This window comes from Microcaecilia unicolor, chromosome 7 (genome assembly GCF_901765095.1).
Source record: "Microcaecilia unicolor chromosome 7, aMicUni1.1, whole genome shotgun sequence".
Classification (NCBI taxonomy): Eukaryota; Metazoa; Chordata; class Amphibia; order Gymnophiona; family Siphonopidae; genus Microcaecilia; species Microcaecilia unicolor.
Genome location: NC_044037.1, coordinates 95,714,623 through 95,728,364, shown reverse-complemented (window position 1 = coordinate 95,728,364; position 13,742 = coordinate 95,714,623). Strand labels below are relative to the sequence as shown.

General features: G+C 43.8%; 1 protein-coding gene across 1 annotated transcript; it reads left to right on the top strand.

The window, feature by feature from the left end:
- Positions 1 to 11,385: 11,385 nt before the first annotated feature.
- On the top strand, positions 11,386 to 12,330 carry LOC115475047 (olfactory receptor 5V1-like). Its single transcript, XM_030210784.1, has one exon. The coding sequence runs from the start codon at positions 11,386 to 11,388 to the stop codon at positions 12,328 to 12,330; it is 945 nt and encodes a 314-aa protein (XP_030066644.1).
- The last annotated feature ends 1,412 nt before the right edge of the window (positions 12,331 to 13,742 follow it).

Here is a 13,742-nt window from a genome sequence, read left to right as displayed (position 1 = left end):
GCGGGGCTGATGACGGCGGGGGCGGGGTGATGATGGAAGGGGTGGGGCTGATGACGGCGGGGGCAGGGGTGATGACGGAAGGGGCGGGGTTGATGAGGGCGGGGTTGGGGGTGATGACGGAAGGGGCGGGGGTGATGACGTCGGGGGTGGGGTGTGTGCGGTTTTTGGGCGGGTTTTGGGCTGTTTTGTGTGGGAATTTTTTTTTTTATATGGCAACCCTGGTCATAACTCCTAATGAAAGGAGAAGAGTATAATGATGGCTGATGTTTAAACTGAGCAATGCTAGTGGAAAAATCTGTATTTTGGAAAAGGCAAAGTGGAGTTAAATTAAAACTGTCAGGGAAAAGGGGATATATCTTGTTACATAGAATTACAATTCCTAGGTTTAAGGATTAAGAAGTTAATTCCCAAAGCTGTGAGGGGAGAACAGTGTTATGAGAATTTTGGTTTTCACATGAGTTTATGCTAAAACCTCGTTTATTTTGTTATTACTACTTAGTGTATACTATCCTGCATCACTCTTTGTACTGTTAATCACAATAAGTTGTTAGCTACATTGAACCTGATCTATTGGAATAATGTAGGGCCCTGATGGCGAACCTATGACACGCGTGTCAGCACTGACACGCGTAGTCATTTTCGATGACACGCGGCGCCGCCGCAGTGTGGTCCGCCCAGTGCTCCCCTGCTCACTCCCTGCTGTTTGCACCGACCCCTGCCTCGTAAAACTTATTTTTTCGCGAACCGGCAGACTGAAGAAATAAAACAAACAGCTGACAGGCTTGCCTCCTTCGATCGCGTCGGCCGCTTCCTTTCCCTGCATTCTCAGCGTGTCCCGCCCTCGAGGAAAGGAAATGACATCAGAGGAGGGCGGGACGCGCTCAGAATGCAGGGAAAGGAAGCGGCCGACGCGATCGGAGGAGGCAAGCCTGTCAGCTGTTTGTTTTATTACTTCAGTCTGCCGGTTCGCGAAAAAATAAGTTTTACGAGGCAGGGGTCGGTGCAAACAGCAGGGAGTGAGCAGGGGAGGGTGAGCAAGTGGGGCTGGGGGTGTGTGGCCAATTGGGGCTGGGGGGTGTGTGTGGGCAAGTAGGGCTGGGTGTGTGTGTGTGTGTGGGCAAGTGGGGCTGGGGGTGTGTGTGTGTGGGCAAGTGGGGCTGGGGCTGGGGGGTTGTGTGGCCAATTGAGGCTGGGGGTGTGTGTGTGGCCAATTGGGGCTGGGGTGTGTGTGTGGGCAAGTAGGGCTGGGAGTCTGTGTGTGTGGGCAAGTGGGGCTGGGGGTGTGTGTGGGCAAGTAGGGCTGAGGGTGTGTGTGTGTGTGGGCAAGTGGGGCTGGGGGTGTGTGTGTGGGGGCAAGTGGAGCTGGGGGTGTGTGTGGGCAAGTGGGGCTGGGGTGTGTGTGTGTGTGGGCAAGTAGGGCTGGTGGTGTGTGTGTGGGCAAGTAGGGCTGGGGGTATGTGTGTATGGGCAAGTGGGGCTGGGGGGCTGGGCAAGTGGGGCTGGGGTTTGAATGATCTCAGGGGCAGGTGGAGGCTGGGGCGAGTCACTGGACATTGAAGGGAGGGGGAGGATAGGGGGCAAAAGAGAATCGCTGGACATGGAGGGGATGGGATAGTAGGATAGGGGAGAGAGGAGAATGGAGAATTGCTGGACATGGATGGAAGGAGAAGGCAGGGAAGAGAGAATTGCTGGACTTGGATAGGAGAGGAGGGCAGGGGAGAGAGGAGAATCACTGGACATGGGAGGGGAGGGGAGAGGAGACATGCTGGACATGGATGGAGGGGAGGGAAGATAGGAAGGAGATGCACATGGATGGGATGGCAGGAGAGGAAGGAGAAATGCTGGAAATGGATGGAGAGGAGAGCAGAGCAGGAGATAGAGGAGAATTGCTGGACATGGATGGATGGATGGAGGGATTGGCGGGGAGAGAGGAGAAATGCTGGACATGGAAGAAGAAAGGAGGAAAGTAAAGAAATAAATGGAAAGAAAGCCCTGGAAATGGAGTTAAGAGAACAGATAGAGAGCAGCAGAATCAGACACTTGGACCAGTATGGATAGAAAACAGTCACCAGACAACAAAGGTAGAAAAAAATTATTTTATTTTCATTTTAGTGTTTGGAATTTGTCCAATTTCAGAATTTACATCTGTTGTCTTATTTTGCACTGGGTATACTGGAGCTGTAACATCTTACAGAAATGATTTATAATGAAAAAAAATCACAAGTTATTGTTTTTCTCCTATACTAGTATATTTTCAATGATGTCTGTTTATATGCGCCATGGCTGATATAAGGGGTGTGGCTAATGTGGGTATGGCTATCATAGGGGTGGAGCCATATGTGGTGACCCCACCCATAATGAGTACCAGCACCTTTTTTTCTACAAAAAATGCACTGGGTCCGCCCTCCCTCCTCGCTCCCGGAAACTAACCTTAAAGCCTCCTTTCACGTCGCAGCAAGCAGCAGCAGGGCAGGCCACTCCTTCCTTCCGTGTCCCGCCCTCGCCTGACTTAACGTCCGCGAGGGCGGAGCACAGAAGGAAGGAGGAGAGGTCTGCCCTGCTGCTGCTTGCTGCGACGTGAAAGGAGGCTTTAAGGTTAGTTCTGGGCCCGGTAGCGGGTGGAGGGGGGGGGGCCCAGCGACCTCGGGTGGGCAGCGATCTCGGGTAGGGGGGGGGCCCGGGGGCGGTCCTAGTAGCAGTGATTTTTCTCGAAGTGACACACCACCCGAGTTATGCTCGGTTTTTTGGCGAATTTTGACACATCAAGCTCAAAAGGTTGCCCATCACTGATGTAGGGTATAAATGAAATGAAACAAACAAATAAATAAATAAAGCTATGTCTTGGCTACAGTTTGTGAGGTCCTGCTGAAGCATCCAGTAGAGAAAGTGCAGGAAGGAAGCAATAAGTTGTTAGCTACATTAAACTTGATCTATTGGCATAATGTAGGGTATAAATGAAATGAAATGTAAACAAACAAACAAACAAATAAATAAATAAATAAATAAATAAATAAAGCTATGTCTTGGCTACAGTTTGTGAGGTCCTGCTGAAGCATCCAGTAGAGAAAGTGCAGTAAGGAAGATTGGGGGCAACCTTGACCTCAGGGCCCCTAGGTGGCATCAGGGATGTAGTGGCATGACTATAAAGTTATATTCTGCAACTGCCTTAAATGTTCTGTGCATATTACAGAGTTAAAAGAAAGAACTGGGGGTCCCTTTTACAAAAGCATGTTAGGAACTACACGTGTGCAGCGTGCGCTTAAACAAGACTACTGCCAGGCTACCGCACCCCTTGGTGGTAATTTTAGATTTGGCACATGCCCATAATGCCTAGATGATTTATTTATTTATTTCCTCACACGTGCATCATTTCTGGCGGTAATCAGCAGTTGGTGCTTGCCAACTGGTCACCAAGTGTGTAGCGTGAGAGCCCTTACCGCTAGATTAATGGGTGGCGTTAAGGGCTCAGGCCTGTTTTGAATGTGCGCCGGTTTCAGTTTAACCACATGCTCTTTTCCCATCCCATTAAAAAAAAATCTTTTTTTTTTTTTTGCAGACGTGGTAAAAACTGACCTGGCATACCCATTACACGCACCTACACTACCGAAGGCCACTTTTTACCACAGCTTAGTAAAAGGACACCTGGATATACAGAAATAATAGAAGCTACAAATTATAAACAAAAATTATGCCTTCCGTAGAACATATTTATGAAATAAAAATGTTTTAAAGACTTTTTGAAACATCAAATAATTATTAAGTGTTCTGATATATAATGCCAGTGAATTCCAGGACAAACCTGCTTGATTTGAGAATGAAGAACTATACATCTTACTAGATATTCTTTTCTTTGTTGAAGGAAAATACAATAACAGTTGATGCGTATTATGAAAGTCACCCCTATGAAGAGGAGCTACCAGCTCACTCATATACAGAGGGGCAATACCATATAAGATTTTAAAAATTACATGTGCACATCTTAAATTGTATTCTGGCCTTTGTTGAGAGCCAGTGTAAGTCCAAATAGAATGGAGTAACAGAATCATTCTTATGGGCTGAATAAATCAGTCAAACCTCCGTATTTTTAAATTATTTTTATTTGTCTAATCAAAGTTTAAAACAGCCTGTATAAACAATATTATAATAGTCCATTCTTGATTCAATTAAGTCTGGACTAACAGTCTAAACATAGCAGGTTCAAAATATTTATGGATAGCTCTAAGCTTTTTGAGAATACAGAAAGCAGACGGCTGAGGGGGAATTTGATTGAGGTATACAAAATCCTGAGAGGTGTAGAACAGGTAAAAGTTAATTGATTTTTCACTCTTTCAAAAAGTACAAAGGCCAGGTGGCACTAACAGAAATTACATGGAAAGACTTTTAAAACAAATAGGAGGAAATATTTTTTCACTCAGGCCCCAATGATCAAAAGTAAATGCGGGCACTAGATACCAGAATAGCAACCGCATTTATCAGTATGAGATGATCAGAGGGGTCTGGCATGAGCATGCTAGGTAATACCACAGAGTTCATTTAAATTATGTTTAAATGAGCTCTGCAGTATTATGCCTGTATGATCAGAGCACTGTTCTCTGATCTTATGGGCAGAATAGCACCTTAACCCTATGCCAGCTTGGAGCAGGTGTTAGGGTTAAGCCTCTCTTCCTCCCCCCCCTTCCATGCTAGGCAGCCCCCTACCCCCAATGACTAAGGACTACCCTGGTGGCCTAGTGCCTCTCAGGCCCCTGGACACCGACAAAGGTGGACCTCAAGCCCCTCAACCCCTCCCACAGACAGAGGCCCTGGTGGTCTAGCACCTCTGAACCCTGACCTGACCCGATCCCCCACCCCCAACAGAAGAGAGGGCTGGAGATATGGTGGACCTCCAGCCCCCCACCTGGTGGTCTAGTACCCCCCTATGTTCTAGCAGCCCTAAACCCCCCTGTATCTTGAGATGATGGAGGAGCGAGTAGCACTCTCGCCTCCATCTAGGTCTGCCTCCAAAATGGTGGCACCTTGGGGCTATTTAATGGGGTTTGGGCTGTTAGACCACCAGGGTGGCACTACACCATCAGGTGTGAGCTGAATGTCCACTGGGCCTCTAGCCCTCTCATCTGTCAGAAGGTAAGGTCTTCTGCCAGGGGGTAGGAGGTCTTCCATTGGGGGGGGGAGGAGGTGGGTTGTGTCAGGTCAGGGTTGGGGGGTGCCAGACCACCAGGGCCTTTGTCAAGAAGGGGGTTGAGGTGGGAGATTTGGAAGTCCACGGGATCTCCAGTCCGCATCTGTATGTTTGACAGGTCCAGCATTTTGTTTGACAGCCTGGACCTGTCAAACAAATTTTGTAGGAGGATTTTGTGTTTAATTCCTACCACAGAAAGAAAATAAAGAAGACATGAACTTCCAGCTTTATATGTAACTGAAGGCACAGGAAAAGTTAATAAATTTGGGCAAAATTCATCAAAGAGTTTATAAACTCAACACGCCAGTTTATAAGATATTCGAGTTTTAACAGGGAATCAATGTAAACTCATTAGACAAGAAGTCGCATGGTCAAATCTTTTTGTTTTGCCAAGAATCAACTTGGTCGCATTGTTCTACAAGACAACTGTAAAAGCAAAATAGAACAAAAAGAAGTCCTATCAACATTAAGCGAAGACAGAGAAAGTGGAGAGCCTTGAGGCACTCCACATGGTAATATTCAACCAGTAGAGAATTTGTTAGCCAGAGAGTTTACTTGGGGTTTTATAGACAGATGATTTACCACCTCCACTCCCAAAGAGACCCCATAGCTTAACTATACCACCTCACCAATCCACTCTAATCTGAAAATCATCTTTCTATACCTATTTTATTAATACTTCTTTCCATCCTTAATCTCTTTGCATCAACAATTGTATCTGACATCCTGGTATGGCCATAACAGACCTCTGTAAGCCACATTGAGCCTGCAAATAGGTGGGAAAATGTGGGATACAAATGCAATAAATAAATAAAAATCCTTGATGAAGATTCAATAATTATCAAATCTAATAGTAAAACTTTGAGAATGCAATATAAAATGGGTAGAACCTATCCATAAAAAACTTAGGGGCTGATATTCAGACCACAGGAGTTAGCCCAGCTAACTCCCGTGGTCACCTCTAAACCCATTTCCGGTGATCAGCATTGATAACTGGTTTAGTTTTGGCTGGTTAGAAAATAACTGGCTATGTTGATATTCAAACTTAAGTCAGTTATCTTCTAACCAGCCAAAGATATTTCACATATTCATGCGGCCAGATATAGCCAACTATCTGCTAGCTGCTAACTGGTGATATTCAACGGGAGATAGCCAGTTATACCCACTGAATACCGTTTGATATCCAATTATGGGGCATTTAACCGGCAGGTGCCTCTCCTGGCTGGCTAAATGCTTTTGAACATTGGGGGGTTAGTTTTATCACTGTTCAATTTGAGTCAACAGGATGAACTCCTTTCTTTGTTATCCAGTCTACAGAAACTGAAAACAGTACATTCAGCCTGTCAAAATCTGTTCCCAGTGATTACAGCAAGATGTTAAGCAGGGAAGGCGATAAAGAAACCTGCTGGACTCCACAACTACAGTGGGGGAAATAAGTATTTGATCCCTTGCTGATTTTGTAAGTTTGCCCACTGACAAAGACATGAGCAGCCCATAATTGAAGGGTAGGTTATTGGTAACAGTGAGAGATAGCACATCACAAATTAAATCCGGAAAATCACATTGTGGAAAGTATATGAATTTATTTGCATTCTGCAGAGGGAAATAAGTATTTGATCCCCCACCAACCAGTAAGAGATCTGGCCCCTACAGACCAGGTAGATGCTCCAAATCAACTCGTTACCTGCATGACAGACAGCTGTCGGCAATGGTCACCTGTATGAAAGACACCTGTCCACAGACTCAGTGAATCAGTCAGACTCTAACCTCTACGAAATGGCCAAGAGCAAGGAGCTGTCTAAGGATGTCAGGGACAAGATCATACACCTGCACAAGGCTGGAATGGGCTACAAAACCATCAGTAAGACGCTGGGCGAGAAGGAGACAACTGTTGGTGCCATAGTAAGAAAATGGAAGAAGTACAAAATGACTGTCAATCGACAAAGATCTGGGGCTCCACGCAAAATCTCACCTCGTGGGGTATCCTTGATCATGAGGAAGGTTAGAAATCAGCCTACAACTACAAGGGGGGAACTTGTCAATGATCTCAAGGCAGCTGGGACCACTGTCACCACGAAAACCATTGGTAACACATTACGACATAACGGATTGCAATCCTGCAGTGCCCGCAAGGTCCCCCTGCTCCGGAAGGCACATGTGACGGCCCGTCTGAAGTTTGCCAGTGAACACCTGGATGATGCCGAGAGTGATTGGGAGAAGGTGCTGTGGTCAGATGAGACAAAAATTGAGCTCTTTGGCATGAACTCAACTCGCCGTGTTTGGAGGAAGAGAAATGCTGCCTATGACCCAAAGAACACCGTCCCCACGGTCAAGCATGGAGGTGGAAATGTTATGTTTTGGGGGTGTTTCTCTGCTAAGGGCACAGGACTACTTCACCGCATCAATGGGAGAATGGATGGGGCCATGTACCGTACAATTCTGAGTGACAACCTCCTTCCCTCCGCCAGGGCCTTAAAAATGGGTCGTGGCTGGGTCTTCCAGCACGACAATGACCCAAAACATACAGCCAAGGCAACAAAGGAGTGGCTCAGGAAGAAGCACATTAGGGTCATGGAGTGGCCTAGCCAGTCACCAGACCTTAATCCCATTGAAAACTTATGGAGGGAGCTGAAGCTGCGAGTTGCCAAGCGACAGCCCAGAACTCTTAATGATTTAGAGATGATCTGCAAAGAGGAGTGGACCAAAATTCCTCCTGACATGTGTGCAAACCTCATCATCAACTACAGAAGACGTCTGACCGCTGTGCTTGCCAACAAGGGTTTTGCCACCAAGTATTAGGTCTTGTTTGCCAGAGGGATCAAATACTTATTTCCCTCTGCAGAATGCAAATAAATTCATATACTTTCCACAATGTGATTTTCCGGATTTAATTTGTGATGTGCTATCTCTCACTGTTACCAATAACCTACCCTTCAATTATGGGCTGCTCATGTCTTTGTCAGTGGGCAAACTTACAAAATCAGCAAGGGATCAAATACTTATTTCCCCCACTGTAGTTCTCCTAGGAGCTGGCAAACCTTCTTGCTTCTTACCACTATAGCATTGAGTAGACAAGAAAGAAGAAACAGCCATTTTCTGTTACTGTGTCTTTCTTCACTGTTGTGGCTGATTATTATGCTGTGGTAATTGGTCTCTCTTTATTTTGTATCTGACTGCAGCAGAGGTTCTAGCTGCTGTCAAAGGTGGAGAATGGTCTGCTGAGACTTGCTAATGTGTCTATTTCTATTTTTAGTCAGTTATATACAAAGCAGGAATAGGCCATACCAGAGCACCTTAAGGTCATCACAGCCACACTATTGAGTATATTGCTTTCTTTCAGGATGTGCTTCAGAAAAAGCAAACAGTGACCAAATTGTATGGGAGGGCTCATTTTTCATTATGTTTTATGACAACTGATTGCACAAATGTAGCTATTGAACATTCCTCAATATTTAGGTGGTCTACATTGCCAAAAGTCTCATAACTGACATTTTTTCAAGCTTCCCAGGCCCCTGTCTTGATGCCAATGTCCTATCTCTGTCAGGAATACATAAGCATTTAAGTAGGCACTGCCACTGAGTATTGGCTCTAACCAGTCAATCCAAGTGGCCAGTAAAGGGTTGGTCTGAGGGTGGAGTTGTGGAAAAACCAGCACTTATGTGGGCATGGACCATATTCAGTATCAGTGCCCACCTATCTAAGCGGCCAAATAAGCCTACATAAAACAAACTATCCTATCTTTGCTTGCTAACTATGCAGTTGCTTGTACTAAGTACCTGCCAGAACCTGCATAACTTCCGGGTTGACGCCACCTCAGCTCTGAACCCTCAACCCCTTCCCAGCTTCTGATCCCTCTCCCCAGTTTGATTCCTCACATCCATCCCCCCACCTGTTTCTTTCAGTTCAGTTGCAGCCTTCCAACCTCCCTAGTTCCAATTCCTAGCATCCATTTCCTCCCACCCATCCAATCCTGATCCCATCGATGGATTTGATCCTCCCAATACCCCTTCTCAGTCCCCCTCTCAATCTAAGCCCAGGTCTCCCTTCCATCAACTCCCAGACCCCTAGGCACCTCTAGAACTTATCTGGAGGTGATCCCTGGTGCCTAGGAGGATAGGAAATGAATGATCCTGCCTCATTGGCACCGGGGTTCAAAATGGAGGCAATGAATCCTAATGTTAGTCTTCCAGTACTACTGCTGGATGTCCTCCTTCTCTATAAGAGCAAAATTGTGCCACTATTTTGAAACCTGTAGTTGATGGGGCAGTAATGGGAAGGGGATCGCTTCAGACAGCCAGAAAATTCTTGGAGTAACAATCGACTGTAACCTCTCACTAGAGTCCCAAGTGAAATCCACCAAAAAGAAAATGTTTTTCTCAATGTGGAAACTCAAACGCGTGAGACCATTCTTCCCAAGGGAAATATTTCATAACCTGATACAGTCAATGGTACTAAGCCACGCAGACTACTATAATGGAATCTATGCGGGATGCAAGGATCAAATTATAAAGAAACTTCAGACCGCCCAAAACACAGCAGCCAGGCTTATATTTGGAAAAACGCGTTTTGACAGCGCCAAGCCACTCCGAGAAAAACTGCATTGGCTACCAATCAAAGAACGTATCACTTTCAAAATCTGCATGACTGTTCTTAAAATTATTGACAGCGAGGTACCAGGATACATGACAGACCTCATCGACCTGCCATCCAGAAACACCCAAAAAATCAGCACGATTATACCTAAACCTCCACTACCCAAACAGCAAAGGACTCAAATACAAATCCACCTATGCATCCAGCTTTTCCTACTTAACTGCACAACTATGGAACGCACTACCAAAAGCAGTAAAAACTATGCTCAACCACCTAAATTTCCAGAAAGCACTAAAGACAGACCTGTTCAGAAGAGCATACCCCACTGACCCAACATAAAAATACTAGGATACCTGCGACACAACGTAACCAAAGACCGTAATGGACATTACCTGACTCTTCCTCCCCCTTTCTAACTTCCCCCCAATTATACCTATCACACATGTACCTCATTCTACCACAACATCACCTTGTGTATTTGTTATACATTGTATTTGTTCAGACTGGAACCGGCTAACGCCGTAAACGGAACCATGTAAGCCACATTGAGCCTGCAAAAAGGTGGGAAAATGTGGGATACAAATGCAACAGACAAAACAAAATAAAATAAACATGTCTCACTAGACCCTAGGGATCACCTAGTATGTCTTAGTGGTGTAGGGTGGGAGGGTAGAAGACCTGGGCTTGGATACAAAGGGGAGAAGCTTAGAATTGTTGGAAGGATCAGAACTTGGGTTGGGATCAAAACACATAATCTAGCACTGAATCAGAGGAGGGGGGGGGGGTCAAATGGGAGAAGGGAATGGATGATCTGGATAGAAACCAGGAATGGGATTGAAATGGGGGGTGCACTTCACCTAGGTTGATTAGATGGCGGGATTAGTTTTGGTGGAGACTGGAATTGGGGTGGGCGGCAATACAAGGGATGGGGGGAGTTGCACTGAGTCTATCTTATCCAGGTCCAACCAATATTCAACCATGACCCACATAAGCGCAGATGGCTAGCACATGTCTAGTAATAACCACATATTCAATGCTGGTGCCTGGACATGGCCTGATATTGAAAATCCAGTTCTAATTTATCTAGCTACAGTCAGGCCTTTAAAAACCTATGGACATCATCGGCTGAATATTGATCAGGTAATTTTCATTGCCATCTTTTCTTTTTTTTTGTAGATATTGTTTTGGAGATAGAGACACACATATTTTATAGAAGGCTTCATGCTCAAATACATGGTACATGTTGGGGAACAGGACTTAGACATGTTTCCAGACATATGTGACCTATACAAATTTGGGCTACTAACTTGTGTTGATATTTTTTATGAATTAAAATATGTCCATACTGTTGGAAATTTAAAATTATGCAAATAAAGTCAAACTCACCTTTATAAATGCCTCTTCATAATACAGATAAAGTTATATATGTGCCGTGTTTTTGTTTTCTATACAGAAAAGTGCCAGTAGCTAAATGCAGGATAATCCTTGGAAAGGGCTGCAAATTTTTGGACTACCTACTTAGGCATCCTGAACTAATGTCAATCCTTTAGATACAATTATTTTAATTTTCTATTTTGTCCATTTTTAATTCACAGCTAATCAGAATGGGAGAAATGAAAAAGACGAATTACACCTCTGTTACCGAATTCATCATTCTGGGATTCTTTGAGTTTCCTGACATGCAGTTGGTCCTTTTTCTTGTGTTTTTGATTATTTATCTAATGTCCTTGACAGGGAACCTTCTTATTATATTCACAGTGTGCTCTGATTCCCATCTGCATAGCCCCATGTTCTTCTTCCTTATCAACTTGTCCTTCCTTGAAATCTGTTATGTGACTGTCACAGTGCCTAAACTGTTAGCAGTGCTCATAGCACAGAATAAGACCATCTCTTTCATGCAGTGTATGATCCAGATGTACCTGTTCCTGGCCTGCACCAATGCTGAGTTCTATCTTCTCACCGCCATGGCCTATGATCGCTTTGTTGCCATCTGCAATCCTTTGCGTTACACCAGCATCATGAACAGGAAAGTCTGCATAACACTAGCCATTGTTTCCTGGATGATTGGATTTCAAATTCCAGTTCCTCATGTTACTTTAATATCACAATCATCTTTCTGTAGCTCCAACGAAATTAACCATTTCTTCTGTGACATCACAGTATTGATGACTCTGTCATGTTCGGGGACCTCTGTCATTGAAAATATAAATTATATTGAAGGCTCACTTTTAGTTTTTACCCCTTTCATATTAACAGTTATATCATATGTATACATTATTTCTGCAATCTTAAAAATCCATTCTGTTAAAGGTAGACAAAAGACATTTTCTACCTGTTCCTCTCACCTAACAGTTGTTCTGTTATTTTATGGGACCTCTTTTGGTGTGTACATGAGACCCAAGTCCGATTACTCTATGGACCTTAACAAACTGCTTACTGTAGTGTATATAACTGCAATTCCACTGCTCAACCCCTTGATTTATAGTCTGAGAAATAAGGAACTGAAAGGAAGCTTATGTAAAGCAACCAGAAAAGCACAAAACTGTTTTTTTTCCTGAATTAATAAAATGCTGCACACCGTGTATGATGGCAATATCCCAACAATGAGTAAACATTGCGGGAGTTAATTTCATAATATAGTGCCTATATGAGATGTCAAAAAAGCCAGCATTTGTAGGTGTATTTTACAAACGTAATATAAGTGTCTGTGCACCTCTTAAAAACAGGCTCCTACAATGGTCTCTGATTTTATAAAATTTCATAAAAATTATCTTAGATTATATCAATAAATGTGTAAGGGGTCCTTTTACTAAGGTGTGCTGAGAAATGGCCTGCGGTACTGTAGGCACGTGTTTTGGGAGCGCGCAGATCCATTTTTCAGCACACCTGCAAAAAATGCCTTTTTAAAAATTTTTGCTGAAAATGTACGTGCAGCAAAATAAAAATTGGCACACGACCATTTTGGGCCTGAGACCTTACTGCCAGCCATTGACCTAGAGGTAAAGTCTCACGTGGTAACCGGGCAGTAATGACCTTCATGAGTCAAATGCCACTTGGCATGCATGGCGGACATGCGCCAGAAAATAAAAATTATTTTTCGAACGTGTGTATCGGACGTGTGCCAAAAATGAAATTACCGCAAGAGCCACGTGGTAGCCGGGTGGTAACTCCAAATTGGCATGCATTGGGTGGGCATAGACGCTTACGCGGCTTAGTAAAAGGGCCCCTAAATGTGTACTCATGTGTGCATGTGTATTTCATAAACTATATATGTACATTGTAACTTTTCCCCAGCTCTGCCTAAATTAAATTTATTCTATATGCAATTGTGTAAAAATATTATTTATTATTTTTATTTTCAAAAAATTATACCTTGTCTATATCCTGTGACTTACAAATAAAACATACATAAAATCTAATTTAAAAAAGTAATCAAATCAACACGCAATTTACAACAAATAAATAAAAAAAAATGTCTGGGCTACGAGAAAGCTCTCAATCTACTGCAAAACACATTTGTACACATTAGAAAAGGCTTGCAAAAGGAGATGGATCTTTTAAAGATTTTCTTAAATTGCTGTATTGTAGAACAAAATCTAACATGTCCTGGGATCCCATTCCAGAGCAATGGACCTGCCACTGAGAAAGCACAAGCTGTCATCTCTGCATAAGGCATCAAATTCAAAGCAGGAGCCACAAGGCATCTATCATTACCTGATCACAGCTGACATAAAGGTTTGCACAGTTGTATACTGGTGCAATGGAGTGACTCCATACAATGTCTGATAAATCAATGTCAATACTTTATACTGAATAGACAACCAGTGAAACGTTTTGAGCACTGGTATGACATGTTCAAATCGATTACTCCCCTTAATTAATCTTGCAGCAGAATTCTGGATAACTTGGAGTGCTCTTCATCAGGACTTTGCAATACCCAAATACTGAAGTCTAATTTAATCAAAATCAG